The sequence below is a fragment of the Vanellus vanellus genome (assembly GCF_965231255.1).
Source record: "Vanellus vanellus genome assembly, chromosome: 20".
Taxonomy (NCBI): domain Eukaryota; kingdom Metazoa; phylum Chordata; class Aves; order Charadriiformes; family Charadriidae; genus Vanellus; species Vanellus vanellus.
The window spans coordinates 10,079,144-10,098,680 of record NC_138925.1 but is presented as its reverse complement, the minus strand read 5'-3'; the positions used below and the strand labels follow the sequence as shown (position 1 = coordinate 10,098,680).

At 51.9% G+C, this 19,537-nt stretch overlaps 1 protein-coding gene across 1 annotated transcript in view; it reads right to left on the bottom strand.

The window, feature by feature from the left end:
* The window catches only part of CAMTA1 (calmodulin binding transcription activator 1), a gene marked incomplete at its 3' end in the record, with an annotated part of 309,542 nt that overhangs the window by 219,630 nt on the left and 70,375 nt on the right, over nt 1-19,537 (bottom strand). The window contains exon 4 of the mRNA XM_082493415.1: nt 11,438-11,505. Within this exon, the coding sequence (XP_082349541.1) occupies nt 11,438-11,505 (68 nt within the window). The remainder of the gene's footprint in view (nt 1-11,437; nt 11,506-19,537) is intronic.

The window sequence follows — 19,537 nt, the reverse complement described above, 5'->3', positions numbered from 1 at the left end:
AGCAAAGTAAAATAGAGGGAACATCCCACAAACACCAAAGTCAATTAATTCACTTGTTACAGAGTGAGAGTCCTGCATAATTTGTCCTTTGAGTAGTTTATTTTAGCTAATTGCTTATCCAGCAAGAAGATCTCCCCTGCATGACCCATTTGCTGCGCAGGAGGCACAACTGATGGGAAACGAATGGTCACCTTCCAGAGGGCACCGCAGGGACGGCGCAGGGATGCTCCATACGCCGCTTTGGTCCTCAAACCCACAAAGAAACGGTGCAGAGAGGAAAGTGCCAAGAAGCTGCTGGAGCCGTGCGGGCAGGGTGAGCACCGGCTCCCCGTTTCTCCAGGGGAACCACAGGAGACTGTGGCTGCCCTTGCCAGGACAAGCGCGCCATGCAGATGGAGAAGAGAGGGCTGCAGATAAGATGCCACACGTTACTCCCACCTCTGCCCATCTCCATCACTGCAATCCAGAGTGACGCAAGCGCCCACTGCTTGCATTTCACAATAGTGCTTAAAACAATACCATTTCACTTGTAAATGGGGTGTTCTTCCATCATCTGCATCACTCCGTCAACTCCTCCACCGGTGCAAGATGAAGCACAGACAAAACCAAATGGTTTCATACCACACTTGTAAAATCCTCCCTTTTTAAATGTTACCGGATGACAAGCTGAGCAGAGAGCTGTCAGCCCCACTAAGCGTCTTCCAGCCAGCCGAAAGATGGAACAAGTACAGATGTTATTAGTCTCATTAAAATTTTGTAAATTAAACAGCGAGAGGGAGCAGCCTTATTTATCTTAATTTAGTTCATCATTGACATTTGTAAAATAAATACAGAAATAATACTAGGGGCACCATCCAGTTTCTCCGGCGGCAGCAGGAGTCACCCGCGCTCGGATGAAGTACAGGGAGGGCTGCTGCTGCCGCCGGCCGGGAGAGGAGCGGGACGGTGCCAGCTGATCCCGGCGGGATCCACGGTACCTCTCCCCTAAACATTCCCGTCCGCCAACATCCTGCGGCGGGCACGCCTCCACGTCGGCTTCGTCTGCGGAGAGGGAAGTTAACAGCCTGCAGCACTCCAAGGTGCAGCTGTGACGGTCCAGCGGTCCCCGGCTCCATCAGAGGAGGAGTATCTGATTCACCACATCCACCAATTCGGTATTTTTGATGACAAGAAGCCACAAACCACCTCTGCAGCCGTACATGGTCCGCTCGGTGCGTGCACCAGCACCGGCTGTTACCTGTCCCTCCTGGGAGGAGCTGCTTACCCCTATCTTGACCAGTGCTCAGGGAATTATCAGCACTTGATTGTTTTAAAAATATAGCCACACTGTTCGGCAACTTCAGACTGCATGTGGCATTGTTAAATTAGGCTGGAAAAAAACATTCAAACAGTACACACCAGCACATTTGGCTCTACAGCGAAAAGGCACAACAGCTCTGCCAGAGCGGATGGATTTCACTGGTCATTTTGGATAAGCGCCAGGCACCCGAGCAGCAAGCAAGCAAGATGCCCCAGGACAACAGCACGCTGCAGAAGACGGAAAAAAAATCAGTCCTTTCCCGTTAAGTGGAGTCATTTTTTAGGCAAAACTTCATTTCTCACAACTAAAAATAAATCATGAACCATGGGAGAAAGTTTTCATTTCACACTGTGACAAAGTTGGGGCAGGAGAGGGTGGGGGGAATCACCTCTGGCGGTGACATGGTAGGGAAGATCCCGGGAAGCCTCTTCAGCATCGCTGGACCCAAATCAAGTGCCTAAAACCCCATCTGCACATTGGGGCCAGCGGGACGGCCACAGCAGCACCAGGCGCAGCGTCACCGGACAGAGCCGGGCGATGCTGAAGAGGAGGAGGATGAGGAGCACGAGGTGATGTTCGCTTTGGGACCGGCTGGGCGGGCGGTTCGAGAGTCACCGCCAAGGAGACAACAGGATTTCTGGCAGGAAAGCTTCCAGTTCTCACGTTCCACCAGGAGACTCACAATGGGCTTTTACTGCTGCTTTATTTCCCTCAGAATCAATAGAAAACAATAATCCTACGGCCAAACATCAATCACGTTGCAAAACTTGGCGAATCGTCACGTAGGACGCCTCAGGACCAGACCTTTTATTTAATTCCAGAAACAGCACCGTTAACGATTTAGCAGACTCCTATTTCGTGGCGCTGGAGATCTCCATCCCACGCCAAGCACGGCCGCCGTTGGCCGAGCAGTTACGGTTTACCGGCGGAGCAAACGCAGCCGAAGGTTATTCCAGCCCGCTGTGTCCGGGCGGGCGCCAGCACCCGGCAGCAGCTCCCCGCACCGTCAGGCAAAGCCGCGGGGCTGCGGTGGCTGCTCCCGTCCCGACACGGGTCCCGACGCGCGCCCAGCCTGCCCACGGGATGCAACGCAGCTCCTGAAGCCCCTTTTTTACTACTTATTGTACTGAAAATACCCGTCGGGGCTGCACCGCCCCCGGACCAAGAGCGCTTTACAAGGTTGCGCTGTTAATGTGGAAGAATAACGGTGGGTACAGCAGCTGCACCGCGAGTGGGAAATGAAACGCTCCCGCGCCCAGCAAGGAGCAGCGGCAGCTCCGGCAGACTCCGGCGGGACCTTCTGGAGGCAGCACAGCCCGGGAAGGGGCTGTTTCTCCCGGGAGCACAGCGGCAGCCCCGGGCATCAGCACGGGAGCGGCAAGCTCGGGCAGCCCGGCGAGCACCAGCGCTGCCGCTCAGATGGCCGGACAGACGGACATCCCGCACCAGGTCAGCTAAGGGAAGCAGGAAAGGGTTTATCCAAATTAGCAAACTTTCCCCTCCCCATAAACCATATCAAAAACGGCCAGAAGAATCATGTTGTTTTTCGTTCTGTCAGTAAATTACAGGAAACAAAAAGGCATGGTGGAAATTATCTGAGGGTGTGAGATTTAAGGTACATTTTTAATTAAAACAAAAAGACCAAAGCAGCGATGCAGCGTCATAAAGCAGATAATTTTACGGCTGGATGGTCTCCCTCTGATGTACTTGAAAACCATTTTTAAGTGACATAAAGCTTAACATACCGGTACATCTGCCTACCCACCAGATTCTACACAGAATTTAAAATTTAATTATATTAAAGTATTGTTACAGTGCACGTAGCAAGAATGCCACCCAAGTGTAACTCCAGGAGAATTTTTGTAGATCTGTTTCTCAGGACTGAGAAACAAAAAAAAAAAACTACACTCTCAGCCGTTGTACTGATGCTCACCCACCAAAGTCCTGCACACATGGACCGAGCGGGTCCGTGTGTTTCTCCAGCGTTTCTCACCGCCGCCTGCAGCGCGGTGGGCGGCCGCAATAGCAGTGTGTACTGGCGGCAGCCTCCACGCAGACCACCAGGCTCGGGGAGCCGGAGCCACGCTCCCCGTCGCCACATTACGCACAAGGGGTGTCCCACAAGATTTTTCTCTAAACGCAAGCACGGGACATACAGACCCTGGGAAACCAACCACACACCCACGGGAAATGCGTAAAGCCACGTGGGAAGGGAATACCGCAGGCGTAGCGGTCCGTGGGTGAAGCCCAGAAAAGCAGCAGCAGCGAAATGGCAGAACACGTCGCTCCATAGCTGAGGGTGACAGTACGAGAAGGACAGTCATAATTAGCTTTGTTATGATGTTGACGTTGCAGAACCCCAGCAAGGACTGGGGGGCTTTGAACCGATGCCTTAGCAAAGGGGAGGGCGAACTGCGGGGAACCAAATGTGAATTATCAGCATCGGGAACTGGTATCAGCTGGCGGAGCGGTGAGCAAGGGGCCGGGAAGACGAACCGGGGAAAGAGCCGCAAGGACTGAGCTGGAGGGAGAGCAGGCAGCCGCCAGCAGCGCCCTCGCACGAGCATCCTCCCGCAGCACCGAGGGGCGGCGGCTCCCGGGCATCGCCCGGTGGTCCGATAATTAAACCCCACAGCACCGCTTGCACCAGCGGTGACAAACCTCACTCAGCGGCACCAGTTCACATCAACCGCCAAAGGACGTGGCTGAAAAAGCTCAGAGAGAAGGGGAGGAAACAGAAAAGCACAATGTGAGGCTGAAGTTAGCACCTCACAGCGGGAGAAACGAAGCCTTTTGCTGTTTAGCTACACTAGAAACCAAAGTAGAAACTCCTAGAGCAAGGGACGGAACCTTTTGGGAGGGGAAAAAAGGGAGTAATTTCACATTTCTGTAAACATCCAGGAAGACCACAATGCCTTTGGAGAAATCAGAGGGCACCACAAGTGCAGCAGCACACACACGGACAGCACGTGCGCCCGCGCGGCACGCCAGCTAGCAGGGTAGCAAGTTATTCCTCGTGCCGCACCAAGATAAACTGCTCGTTACCTACAGACATGGCTATTCAGCACCAAAAAAAAAACCAAAACCACCAGCCTCTGTAGTCAGCTCCTCACGTTCTGACAAATTTGTTACACAAATCGATCCGTATTGTTCCGATCGGAGCAGCAGGCCCTCCGTGATGCACGGCTCCCGGCTGCCCCGCACACACGCGGGGCACAAAAATCCCCCCAATTCCAGATTTCTCAGATTTCTAGCACTCGCTTGCTAACGCACCGATGCGCACTTTAAACCGTGCTGTATTTGCCATAAATATCACATTGTTCCTGTCTGCAGGTGACGCATCCACCCTCCGGACGTAACGCAGCCCTTGCGCCGGCGCGGGGGCGTCCTGGTCTCTGCTGGGCAGGGACAGCGGGGAGAGCCGCCGCGCCGCGCTCCAGCCCAGCGCTGCGACTGCAGGGACGGATTTCCTGGAGGGAGAGAACTTTGTCAATAAATAATCCCAATAAATAGTTTATTTTTAATCAGCCGGTATTTGCAGGCCATTAAGATGCAACAAGCAGTCTCAGGCACTCTTTCTGTACGTTGTTTTTGATGCAGAGAATGTATTGGAAAAAATGAGAGAATATCATTAAAGGTTAATTATGAGCAACTTAAAGGTTATTTTTGCATATCTCACCTCCTGGACAAAAGATGCTTTTTCATTACCATACCAGAATATAAATAAGTCACAAAGCCTTTAAAATGTGACAAAGACTTTAATTTTGTTGCTGTTTAGAACAGTACGAACAAATACCAGTTTTCGCAGCCCTTCTGCAGCCTCTGCGCATGACGTGGGAAAGGGCATCTCCAGAGTGGTCCCACAACGGCACCGAAACCCTCCATCCTTCTCGGTACCCGTCGCCGGGAGCATAAAACACATGAAAACACTGGGTGGTCTGGCGGGTCTGGCTCCGGCCATCAGGAGCCACAACCCAAAATCTCTCCTTACACGTTTTTGCCTTTGTCCTGGTTAGAGCGGATGGAAGGCAGCTTCTCTCGTATTTGGCTCGCAGCCCACCAAACCCAGGTCACACGCGAGACACGGGGGGATTCACTTGTACCGAGCAGCCTCTGAAACGCTGAGTGTCCTCCACCCCCGTAACGTTTCATCTAGAAACAGCAGAGCCCGCCCAAATTTTGAATGTCAGTTTTGTTCAAAAACAAATGCCACATATTTTCCTGGGCCATATCTATCGACAGGGAGAGCTTACCAAGCCTCGCTGAAGGCAGACAGTAGTTTGCTGAATAGTTTAATCACTTTATTATCAGATAATTGCTTTTTCTGACGCTTCCATGTTTTCCAGGCTTCTCTGCCTCTCCAAGGGGCGACGCAGCAGGACTCTCCCAACTCTGTGTGAAGAGGAGCAGAAGCCTTCACACCCCAGCACTGCCGTCCCCCACAAAGCCGGGCAGAGGGGACAGGAGATGTCCATTGCATGGACCGGCTATGGAGCCATTGTCTTTGAAACCATACCCAGATGATGTGTGGCAAAGTTGGAGCCTGGAGACCACACGTGGTGGCTGCAGAGAGATGAGCAGGCTGGGGAGCCAACCTTCAGCATCCCTGCCAGGTGAACGCATCCATAACGGACAGAGACATCTCGCCTCGGCTGTCCAAGGTGGCCGGTACTGTCTTCCACCGTGACGCAGCTCTCCTGAGCCGCCAGTCAAATACGAAGGGAAACAGCTCTGCCGGAGCACCAGCTTCCACCCGCTGCCCACGCCGGGTCAGTCATGGGAAGGGTTTGCATGAAATACTTGAAGACCATCAACTGATCTGGGCCAGGGCATCCTGATGGCTCTCAGCAATTCTGCTGCTAGGTCATGTTAAAACAAACAGGGTGAGCTGTTAAAGGAATTAATTATTGGCATTGCAACAGCCCTGGACCACAGCAGCTAAAAATCTATATGAATCAATGCCTCTTAAACTCTGTACTGTTTATCCTCTTCAGGGGAACAAAAAAAAAAAAAAAAGTAGGAAATACTGAGAGCAGTGAGAAGAAAGCGTTGGGAGTCATGAAATCTTTAAAGTGTAAAGAGAGATGTGCCACATTTAGCAGGGATTATGTCAAGCAGCATCCCAAGCCAGAAAGAGCTGACAGCACACACACTGCCTTTGATGAAGGAAAAATAGGTCATACGCGACCCCAAACACGTAAACAGAGTCTCCAGCAACACAACCAGAAAACCCAAAATTTCGGCACCACGCAGGGGTGAGGATGATGGTCCTGGATCTGTGGAGAGCACGAGCTACGTGAGGAAGCAAGGACCTCTAAGGCGTGCCTCGAAAGTCTAAACAGGGTTTCAAGAGTATTTTTATTTGCAACAGACAGACGAGAGACAGACAGAACTGCCATCGATGATGAGCTCTGGGCAGTCGCCTTTTCACAACCTCCGGCTCACAGGAGCTTCTCAACACAGAGCCTCCCGCTTCTTCCGCAAGTGCCATGACATCCCGGCAGCAGCATCCACCCGGCAGAGCCGGACAGCCCCTGCACAGCGCGCGCCGGAGCGCCGCCTCGCAAGGCAACGACCTAACGCAGAAAATTAATTCCAAAGCACAATTGTTTTCAATCTTCATTTAAACCCAACCTTAGTTAATCTCACTTTAATGACATAGGAAATGGAAATTCCCTTAATGAAACAAGTTATGAATATTTATTACCCTATTTTTTACCTGAAAATTGAATAATTCAATTAATTTTACTATTAATTATTTAATACAAAATTAATATACCGCAAGATCCTAACTTATATTTAAGAAGCCCCTGATAAAGGTATCCAAGATGTGTTCCTTGAGCTGGACCGCCGGACAGGGAGGGCACGGGGCACGCTCGGTGGGCGGTGGGCAGCGGGACGGGGAGGAGGCGACCTGCAGGGACCGCGCTCGGCCTGCCCCGCGCCTGCGGCGGAGGGAGGGGTGGATGCCGTCCCCACGGCCGGCAGCAGGGAGGGCCCGGCGCGCAGCAGGGCGCACGGCCGTGCTCTCCGGGGAGACGGGCGCGTTTCTTCTCCTCCGACGCCCCCCCGGCAGCTCTGCTGAAACAACCACCGCATCAGGGCTCCCCCTCAGTCTCGCTGCGGGCTGGTCCCCCCGCTCCCGCCCAGGCACGAGCCCACATTTGGCATAACAAATTGAATCTTCTCAGGAAATTTCGAAACTCTGGAGCCAGCAAAAATTGCTAAAAAAGCGGCAGAGGAAAACAATGATTGTTGCGAGTGCATTTGCGATCGGGAAAAGCGATTTCTAACCAGTTTAATGCAATCCGCAGCCCCTGTTTCAGCAACCAGCATCAGCCAAAGTTGAGGCGAACAGACGGTAGAATAGTCCTCTCCAAGACACGACGTCTATGACGGAAGAAAGCCGGGTCGCTTACTTTTTTGCTGCTTTTTACTACCTTGGCACTTCCCCAGGGCTCGAGCTGGGCCCAGCCGCCCCGAGGTCTGGGATCGCCGTGGGGCAGCGAAGCATCGCCCCTCCGCACCCCGACGGGGGATGAGCCCGTCCCACTCCACCCCGACGGGCAAACGGGGCTCAGCGGGATTTGCTGTCGCTGCCGCTGTCAGGAACCGGGTCCCGACACCTCTGCGATTTATGAGGTTGGGATTTATCAGTGGGAGACACCGCGCAGCCCACTGTCCCTGCCTATTACACCAAAAGCGACGCTCGCTTTCCCGAAGCCAGGAGAGTGGAATTAAAATGCTAAAAGTAACTCAGTAGGCAGCAGAAGTAAAACTGAATTACCCCAAATGGATACTGACGGCGTATGTAAATCGCTATTGATTCGCAGAAGCGGGCTGCCACCCAACTTTTTTTAGTTTCAGAAATATTAATCACTGCCAAGTCTCACTGCCTAAAAACGGCATTTTGGCTCTTTCCAGGTTGAAAAACCCGCATCGGGGAATTTCCCCAGCCGCTTCGCGTATCGGCACGAGTGACGGCTTATCACGGCGTCAGCTGCCTGACACACTCCCCGAGAAACAGCCATCTTTTGGGCTTTGCAGGGAAGAAAGGAGAGCCTGGTACCTGCTGCACGCGCACCCAAAACCCCCCAGGTTTGCCGTCCGCGCAGCAGAAATGTAAACGCAATGCAGGAAGCGGCATAAACACCTCCGAATTGCATTCCCGGCTGGGAAACTAACCTTGCAGCTCCTGGGCATGGCCAAGGCTTTTCGGCTGCCTGCGCCTCACGTGTGAAACACAGGTGAAGCTACATCGGATCGCCCAAGCATATTTTTAAAATACTCTAAAAACGATAATTACAGAAGGCACTTGGAAACAAACAGATAAGCAAAGTATCTTCATCTCGCAGAACGTTTCTGGACTAAGAAAGTCAGCTTTGTCATTGAAATTCCAATGTAAATAACAATTAAGTTCTACTTGATATACAAATGTCAAGTCTTTTTTTTTTTTTGTCGTCATGATTTGCATTTAAACTTGGAAATGTCAGAGACTTCAGCCTCGCTGCATTAGCAGAAAGCTTCCCCAGTTCACCCTGCTGACTGGAATACCCGCTGTGGATTATCTGGCACACTATCAAGTAACCAAACACCATTTCAAGGAAACATCAAGGTCGATGCCTTGCGAGGTGTACTTGTTAATTTATGTTGATAAACTGGAGCCCTCAAAAGACTGCTGTAATAATTTTTCAGTATATTTATATCAGCATATTCTATCAACTCGAGTCATTCGACAAGAAGTTTTATAAAAAAAAAAAAAAAAAAGCAATTTTAGAGACCTTTAAAGGCTTTCGCATAGCTCCTCTAATGCCACCACAATGGTACCGTAAGAGGTTTCCTCCTCTTTCCATCACCAAAGCAGCATCTGACAGTGCCGCACCATGAAGATGGAAACTTCATGAGAAAGAGATGAAGACATTGAGGAATGGCAGGCATGGCTCGAAACGAACTCTTTCTCTTTTGCCCCCTTCTGCACCAGCTCAGCAACCCGAGGAGTTCGCAGCCGGCCGCCTGGCGGGTCGCGCCGCGCCGGGCCAGCTCCTTTGCGTGGGGCTGAACGGGGCGGCAGCGAACCCCCATCGCCCACATCCACCACCAGCCCACAGCTCCAGCGACTGCCAGCTCCCACAGGGCATCCTCTGGCCGCTCTCCGCATCCACCGCAGCGATCCACCCCGCAGCCGTTCCTCAAATCACACCATACATCACCTTATTAAGAAACTCCGTAAGTGTCAGCGGTGCAATTCATTTTTATTAATTTTCTGAGATGAAATTAGCGGCACCCACAGCAGCAAACAAAGAATGGGGAGTGTTCCAGTTCAGCAACGGATCAATGTCATTAATTCTGTAATACCGAGAGCCCTGATTGTATGAACTCAGCATTTAACTCTTCCCATTAATTTTTGTATTAAAAAAAAAAGACAGAAAACTAACTCAACAATTCAAGAAGGTCCTTGAACAGCCATCACAACTTTCCTTCTCCTGGGACATTATTTCTTTCAAGCGTAAGCACACAAGAGGAAGGTATTGTAATATTAATTAGAAAATTATTTTTCATGCATTGCCTTTAGCAAACCAAACTCTTAAAATCATAAAGACACTGCTACAAAAACATTTATAATCTCATCTCTTTAATGTCGCCATGTATACCCAGGCTGGTTAATAAGTTTTCTGACCACTTAATAGGCTTATTGGGCAAAGGTTCAGCAAGAAATTATTTTGCATTAATTCTGGAACTTGCATTACCAGGTCAGAAAAAAGCCTCCTCTAATATTATCATATTACCTGCTGTCCTGCAGCCAAGAAGGGGGGTGAAACAAAGCATTTATGCGCTCGCCAAGGTGAGACCCTCCGCTGCCATCAGCGGGAAAGGTCCATCTAAGGGCCCTTCAGCCACCACAGCAGCTCGGGCTCTCCGGGAGCCGTCCCAGAAAGCAATCGGGTTGCAGGTGTCTCCCCGTCCAGGTACTACAGTCACCTTTTAATATGACAGGCAAATGAATTACCTAAAGATGCCACAAAAACTACAGAAGCAGCTGGGAAAAAAAAAAAAAAAATCCTAACATTACATAGCTCTTGTTTCCCCGTATTTCACGGGGAGCAGGTCCTGCCGCACTGCCCCCTCCACCTCCGTCCCCTCCTCGGCTGGAGCTCCGAAACACCCCGGGAATTAATCGGCACTATTAGGGTACTGGTCCTTGCACCTCACTATAACTTCTGCCCCTGCTAATTACAGCGGGAGGCGATGCCAAACCCAGCGACGCCTCTGGCCCTGAGCCGCCAGCGGGTCTCTGCACGCGGATGGCGATGGGATGCGGGATGCTGCAAAAGGGCTTTTCCCCCCGCCTTGGTGCAGCCCCCTGGTCCTCGCAGGCTCCCTCCAATAAACCGGCCCTTTTCAATAGGCAAGCGGTGGACTGGGAAAAAAAAATGAAAAAAAAAAAATCCCAACAACATTAGAAAACAGGAGTCCTTTAAAAAAAAACAACATTATTAAAAAACAGGAGTCCTTTTTTGTGTTAGTGAGATGCGCAGAAAGTTTGCGAGCCTGAACACAGCCCAACCAGCAGAGAACATTCGCAGCCGAAACTTCATGTATGGCTTCCCAGGGGAGCAGGAGTTAAACATTTATGGCAGCGTGAAGAAGACATGACATTTACTGAATAATAAACTGCAAACATGTCTGTTAATGCGGCTTTTTGGGATCCCCTCGCCATCAAACACTTAACCCCAGCAAGAAAAACACCGAAACGCAAACAATCCCACGTGAAACGGGCAGAGCACAGGGGAGGGCTCTGCGCTTTTTTATTTGTTTAAAGTTGGAGGCTGTAGGGAGCACCGTCAGGACAAACAGCCCGCGACCTCGCTCAGAGGCTCTCAAACCCGTTCATCTGAAGGGATACAATTAAATCCTGAACAATCGGGTTAAAACTTTAACCTGTCAAGACTGCAGCTGTTCCATTTTTAATCAATCTGATTTCATTCAATAAAATGCTCATTAAGTCAATTAATGAGAGTTTGGTGTCACAAGCCATCAAGCATGACTGGGAGTTTTCACTCGGTGGCCAACGCATTGATTAGCGAGTCAAGTCATCAGCGAGAATGAGTCAATGTGCTGAAGCACGAGCAACGTTACCTTGTTTTAGGGGAAGTTGTTAGCCATTCTTCATGCTTTTCGAATGTTATTAAATAAGCTGCAATTTCCTGAAAGAGAAATGCAGAAAGAAAAAAAGAGTTATTTGCATGGCTGTGTTGGAAACAGGAAAGTTTTATAACAGAGAAGTTTTATAACAGAGACAAGCAGTCGCCAGCCCCGGGCCGGGTCTGCGGCTTAAATCAGGTTTTGACTGAAATAGTGCGCTTGGTCAACATTTGTATTCACGCCACCAGAGCCCGACTTAAATAACCTAACGAAGAGATGCAAATGAGGAAAGGCATTAACATTTTCCAGCACAGACAATTTGCTGGTAACTTTGGTGACCGCAGCATCGCCGAGAGCCTGGCGTTAGTCAGGAGGCAAAGGGGAGGGCAGCGACAACCTGGACACGGGAAGCTAAATTAAATATTTATAAATAGAACAGCATCACTGCAGAGAGAATTACTGAATTATTAATCGTTGCCATAAAAAGCCAGCGGGTGACATCAACATAAGTCATCGCTCCCACTTGCAGGAATGATACGGGCGATTACTTCCAGATCAGAACCGATTTGTTTGCAGGAAATTATCGGCGCCGGCGAGATAATTCACGCCGGTGCTCGTACATACGCCTGATGAACGTGGGATGGCCGCCCACCAGCTCCCGCGGTAGATGCCTGGACCAGCCAGACTGCGGACAGGCAGAGCATCCTCGGCAGCCCCGGAGAGGCCGAGGCGATCCGCGCCGGAGGAGACGCAGGACCAGTGACTGTCCCTAACCACGATGGCAGCCGTCACCACACCAGCGATGTCCCGGCACCTCAAGATGGCCAGGGACCATGGGGCTGCAGTCCACAGGCTGCTGGAAACAAGATTTTTTCCCCCCACCCATGAAGATTACTCAGAAATATGTAGTTTTTTGATGGCTCTCTTCCAAAAATTGCCTCCCAGCCGGGCCCAGAGTCTCCCTTCTCAGAGAGACCCGCCGTAGCGCGAGCTAAGCAGAAAGGTCAGTGAACGTTCAACTGCCCCAAAGCAGACCCAAAACCCACGTCCAGTTTAATCTCCAGAGCCGCTGCAACAGGAGTGTCTGCAGGCTGCGCCATCACAAAGGTACCACACACACAAGAAATGAGTCTTTTGGCCAGGAGATGATTTTTCCTTTTTTTTTTTTTTTCCTTTTTTTTTTTTTTAAAAAAGATAGTTCTATATAAGGGTTGTAGCTGTATAGTACCAAAGCTAAAAAAATCCACAATGCTCTCCAACCAGCTGGCCCAAGCATCTGCTAGAGCCACAAAATGCAATTATATTACTCCCAAACGAGACGTAAAAATATCTTGTTTCCAATACTCTTGGTTTTAAGACTCATAGTTAATGTCCTCCGGGTATTGCAGCGGTGCCAGATCTCCGTGTTATGTACTTTATTAGAGTTGTGTGAATGTCATATTAATGACTCCTAACCAACATGTTTACACTGCAAATAAATTCTCCCAGAATCCACCGCCGCAGCCCTTGCTTCCCAAGCCCCACTCTGCATTTCCAAACCATCAGGGCAGCAGCAGGTAAGGGGGCACTACAGCTGCTACGTGAGCCAGGAGGAGGAGCAGTGACACGAACCTCTGGAAACACCGCTTCTTAATTTCTGGCTAATTGCTGCGCAAAATTCAGTATCAAAATAACCCGCTGAGCCCTCCACTGAGACGTCGGCCACTGGCGCAGCACCTACACGCGCGACCTTCCCAGAGAACACGCCGAACCTCGCACTTTTACAGCGGCCGCAGTGGAATCTGATGCAAGCGCTAAAATTCAGACGGAATTCTGAAAAGTCGGACAGAGAGGTCTGGTGCCAGGAGTCCGTCAGGCTCCGGAGAGGCATCGCCCATCACTCCCTGCAAGAGCCACCAACGCAGCAGTAATTCACGGCTTTGATGCAGGGTGCGAGTTGTAGGAGCCAAGTGCTGATTTTATGCATATATATATATATGAAATAAAATACTCTGCAACTACAGTTCTTCAGAAAATATGAAACGCGATCTCTACTTTTTTTTTTTTTTTAAAGCCAGTACAGTATTTCCACCAAATGTGCTGCCGTCTGCAGAATTTTATTCCCAGCCCATCCGCGTTACATCCTGGACTCGCTACGTCACAAATCCGCATCACCTCGCGCCGCACAGCCGGAGGAGCTCTGGAGGTACCGGGACCAAGCGCCAGCGGATGCTGACGAGGGATCTCTCTATCCATCCCAACACCCTGGTCCCCCAGACGCTCGTGGGGGACAGTCTGTATTTACAGACACAAATCCCTGTGATGCAGAGGTGGATTCGGCAGATTCACCCTCAAAATCCTGCAAAAATAGGCAGGTTTTGGGGGAGTTTAGATTAGCACAGGATTTTCCCTATTCCTCCTAAAAATCAACTAGCTGCAAGGAGAATAAAGCAATTTCTAGCTGAATAAACATATTGCTACAGCACAGAAACCCAAAGTATTTCAGGTAAATGAACGTTAATCTTACCCAGGGCTTGCTCACTTTATTCCTTCCAGCCGGTGTGTACCCTGCACGCTCCGAACCGTCACCCCAAACTGTCACTGCCCAGAGGAGCGGTGGCAACGAGATGCTCCCGTTTGGAGGCAGAACGTTTCCTTCCACGCTGCCAGCCCGGGCCTGCGCAGCCAATTCGGGCAGCCCAGGCAATAATCTGCCGATCGACGCCGCAGGCACGTGGGTGACGCACCGCAACACGCGCACGTCTTACCGCGACGGCCGGGCACCTCCTGCCCCTGCGCGGCGGGAGGGAACGCCAGCGCTCCAACCCGACTCCGAGCTGGATCTTCACACAACTCAAAACGTCTAATTCAATTCTTCTAACAGGATAAAAGAAGGACCCGCATCAACTAGGATAGGAGCTCCCCCAGGCTTTCTGCTTAATGATATATTACAGCCTGATTTCCCTCCTCCAGAGGAAATACCTCGGATAACAAGGAAAATCTAGCTCACGGCAGCGCTATAAATTAACACGTACAGCAGAGAGACAGTGAATCCTCCGCGCTGCCTTCTGTGCCCCGAGTACTCTGAATTACCAGGACTGGCACACAAATGGGCCAAACAAACCCCGAATCCCCCACTCCACCCCAAAAAAAACACAAACCAAAGAACTCCTGCACTGTCTGCTCGCCCTGCCCGCGCCTGCCTGCAGCCCCATCGCCCCGAGCACCGCATCCTTCACCGGGACGTCCCGGCATCACCAGCGAGGAGGGGCCGGCACACTCAGCACCGCGAGCTACCGCACTCTCGGCTCCCTGATCGGGTTCACACGACCACCGGTGCGGGGGGAGCTGAAACCGGGCACGCAGAGTCCACACCAGGTCTGGTGCCAGGAGAGCTGCTGCCATAGCGGCTGGACGCCATCCCAGCCCCACAACCCGCACCGCGCAGGGCAGAAGAGAGCAGAAATCCCTGTTTATGGTTTGACACCTCTGTGCCAACTTCTGTCGCTACATAAGCGCCGGCTCTGGGAGAATAATCTCCCGTCTGCCACCTCGAACGGGAGCAGAACTGCGAGAAACAGATGACTCAGTGATGCTCAGTGGTGCTCGCGGCGAACTCACACACACAGCGCCAGGCAAAAAGGCGGATTTCCAGTGAAAGGCACCAGGGCGAACCCTAAACCGGCGCCACGCAGCACAAATGCTTGTTTTGCAAAGGGAAGAGCGAGCAGAGCTGCGTGCCCCAGGCGGCGGAGGGGCTCAGCAGCGAGACGCCTCGTGCCGGCGCCCGCAGCCTGGGCGGAGAAGGGCCGTCCCATGGAGGGGACACACCGGACCAGGGGGATGTGCCGGGAAGGCTTCTTCCCGTCAGCAGCAAAACCCCTTTAAATCCTCTTCTTTAAACGTTCTGCTTTCTGTAACTATACGACTTTGTGTCCGTCGCCCAGGATAGTCCCAGCAAGCCGCAGAACCCAGGGCGGGCAGCGAACAGACGGGTACCGCACGTGCAGCGGTGTCTGCCCTGAGCTCGGAGGCAGGAGCGAGAGGAGATGCGTTGCATGGAAGAGACGACGCGGGCGGCACACAGCCGCGCAGCTCCTCCAAGCAAAGCCCAAACCAAGCTAAGGGTGAACCCAAAAAGCTCTAGTCATACAAAAAGCTACTTTTTTCAAATCGGTCAGCGTGGTGAGGAAAGCACCACCTGTGAGACGCAAAATACAAGGATGAGGTTTGTGAGAAGTCTTGAAGCCACCAGCGGCACAGAAGGAGCTGCAGCTGGGAGTGGTGGGCACTCCAAAAACCCACTGTCAAAACCCACCCGAGCAGCTCAAGTTTGGAAATTTTCCTCCCAAACAGCATGAATTCCTACAGGGGTTTTGCTCTAAAAGGCCCAAAAAAGTGGTCAGGCTAACGTTGGTGATTTATCAGCAGTTTGCAAGAGACGCTTTTTGAAAGCGCGTGGCCGTCCGCGCTGCGGGGCACAAGCACAGCCGCTAACGAAGAGCCGGTTGGTACTCATCAGCTGCTCGAGGCATGTACCCCTTCATCACGCCAACACCGGTTTTCTTTTAGAAAAGGGGGGAAGAAATAGATTTATCACCAGAAGACACAAAGTCATTACATAATTAAAAACAAAACTACAGGCACAATAAAAGCCCTCTGATAAAAAAACCCTGCATTTTAATGTGCGTTAATTCCCCTAATGATTCGCTCTGTGTGTCTTCCAGGGTCAAATCAATGTCTTCACCAAAAAATTCAATTACATCCCATTCATCCTATCTTTGGAGCGAGGCTATTGTTTGCTTTTGTCTCCTATCAAACCCTTTCTGGGCTGCTTCTTGCCCGAGATTACAAACAAAAGGCAGTGTGGCACCAGCAAGGTCAGAGGAGACAAAGCCGGCTCTGAAACCCCAGCTCCCTGTCCTCAGCGCCGCTGTTTAATTATAACGCCAGCAAAGGAAATAAAAGGGCGCGTGCCATGAACGCCCAACTCATCGCTGCTGGCGAGTCCCCCCCCGCGGCAGCGGCGAGGAGAAGCGGCACGGGGAGGACCGCAGGGCCACCCAAGCGCATCTCTGTGGGCGATGGCACCGTGCGCCACGGCCAGCGGTCCCTCCCGAGCCCGGCTTTGGGAACAACGGCAGCAAGCAAACGGAGCGAGCTCTGCTGAGAAAGGCCGAAGCACCGAAAGTCGGGCAGACCCAGATCCGTCTGCGACGCTGCCCACCGATTTCACGGCGCCACTCGGCCCCCGGCGTTCCACCCAAGCGAGAGCCTGCGGGACTGCGCCGTGCCTTCACAGCTTATGAGACACCAGTGAGGAAAAGAGGCTTAATTTGATCAGCTAATGGCAGCGCCTCGTAAAGCAATTAGATAATTTAACGTTAAAATCACATGAGTTATGTTTTATCCTAAACTTGGTCATATAATTCAATGGTTTAATTCATACTTTGTTGCTCAGGCTGAAAGCATTTTATATAAATGAACACATATTTTTATTTTGCCTTCCCCCATTTGTTAAAATTACGAGTTCGAACACACCAAAGAGCCATCAGCTGTAACGCCGAGTTAATTGCGTTCGTCAGGACGCGCGTGGGCCATGGCGTCCCCAGACAATGGCCACCAAAGCCCTTCCTCCGGCTTCACCCCAACAGCCCCGTGATGAGGCTGCACCGTTGAGCCTCGCGCGAGCCCAGCGGAGGAACGCGCTGCTGACGTTATCCGCTAACGAGCCGCAGCCGTGACCAGCGCAGGGCGCTGCGCCGGGGGCCCCGACCCGGGGGTGCGGTGGCAGGAGAGCCAGCACCGGCTTCCCACCCACCCCTATGGCACTGCATCTCCTCCGCCGCTTCAATATTTAACGACGGATCTGCAGCGGCGTGGGCGGCCTGATCTCACCTCCCGCGTCCCCGCTGCCGGAGAGGACGAGCTGCGGCGCTGCCGCGGGGGACGAGGAGCGCCGGGGGCAGCTCGCCGCGGAGCACTCCTCCCCGCGTGCCGCGCAGCAGCGCCTGCGAAGCGCAGTCGTCTCTCCGCAGGAGTGCGGAGACCCCGCCAGCGAGCGGGGAAGCGGCCGGCGCACTCCCATCCAACACACCGGTGGGGCCGGAGGGGCCCGTGACCCATCGCAGGCGCAGGAGAGCTGCAGGCTCCGTTCTGCTCTGAGCCGAAGGACTCGCAGTGGAGCACACACATTGTTTGGAAGAAAAACAAAAAGTTATAAAAATCTGTGAAATTTGCAATGACTACCCGTGCCTGGCAGAAGGCGACCTCTGAATCGGAATTTCAGCCCGGAGGAGAGGCAAGGACAGGCCGTGGCAGGGAAGCAGCTGTAGTCGCGCCTCCCGGCGATGCTGTTGGACGGAGCCTCCCGCCCCACAGCGAAGGCGTGGGGAGAAGGGGCAGCGTCCGCAGCAGCATGGGCGCTCCGGGGCGCGCCAACGCTCGCAGCAGCACGGCTTCACGTGCCAGCAGAGACACGGGCTCCGGCGACAGCGGGGCTGCACGCGCGGGGGCATCGCCTGGCAGAGCCGGCGGGCGATCGTCCCGCAGCACTCTCGCCTGAACCCGAGCACGGGCGCTTGCTGGCACGAGCTAATTGGGATTACTCTCATACCAATGCTGTCCCACGCTATGGATTCCAGCGGTAGCTCTCTCCCGGCTCGAGCCCCCTCCAGGTCATCACTGCATCATTGCGAGGGGGATCAGCAATTCCCACCCGACCTCTCAAAAGAAAAAGAGAAACTGGAACCCAAACAGGATTCCCCGTGCCAGGTAGCTTCGGCCACCTAGCTTGTCTCAAAGTAATAAATCATCCGTTAAAAAAAAAAAAAGTCTGAATTTCAAGTTATTACTTCATATGAATTACACGCGTCACATTAATAAGCTTAAAATATATGCAGGTTTTAAGAGAAAGCAGGAGAGTTTGTACACATCTCTGGATTTATACCACAGAGCTAATAAAGTTGCGATCTCTTAAGCAAGCACATTTATTCTCTTAGGAAATCTCCACGTCCTCGCTGCTATAAAGACAAATTCCAGCCCATCGCTTCCTTATCGTCCTTCCACTCTGAAATGAAAATACAAATTCATGTTGATTATGTAGCATCTTCTCAGCCGGGATCACGCCGGTTTCATTTTCTAGCCATCCCCGCTCTCAAAGCCATTAATATTCTGAATAATACAACTACAAACCAATCTGCAAACCACACAGAGCAGGTTCTCACTACCTTGTTCAGCACCACTGGAACAAAAAATTGCACTACCGTTTCATTCGTCCAGTTGTTTGGCCTAAAATAGCAACATGGCATGGAAAGGGACGTCGCTCGGTGAGCTGGGGAGAAATCAGAAGCAAGAGAGAAGCAAACCAAGCTTTTGAGCCACCGGCAAAGAAGGGCAACTCAGCTGCTGCCGGGTTGGCAAATACCTGCCAACAACTAAAAGCACTTAAACAAAATGTTTTATTTCCTTTTGCAGACAGCACTGCTTTTTTTTTTTGGTCTCGAAGTGTTACCTATCTGCAACTTTCCAAAGCAGAAATCCTGCTCTGCACACTCCGAAGCTGAGAAGGGGAATAAACCCAAATACTCCTACGGCTTTACTGACAACCTGCCGTAGCGACACACGCTGGAGCCCGACGGGAGAGAGGTGTCCTACTGTTGCATTTTCCCAAGAGAAGCCAGAGCAGGCTGTCAGGCTGGACTTGAGTGCCTTTGGGTTCCAAAGCATGCCATGAATTTTCTTCCAAAAACCCACCCAACCTCCCAGCAGCGGCTGCGCTTTGGCGGGACTCGCTCTAATTGCCCCCAAAAGCACAGGGGGGAGAGGCAGGGCATCACGGCGTCACCTCGTTTGGCGGCTGCTGCGAGGTACCCGAAAGCAAGAGTTCCGGTTACTACATTAATTCCATCGCGATGGAAGAGGCAAAGACAAAAATAAATTAAAACTTCATTTAAAATGTATTTTTCTAATTGAGTAAGGGTACACCAACTAATGTTCTATCTAATTAGATGGAAGCCGGGTTTTATTATCAGTATCTGCAGCTAACTAATTGAATCACTTACAGTCCCCGCTGTGCCGAGGGGCTCCCGGCCCCGGAGGGGGAGGCGGTACCGG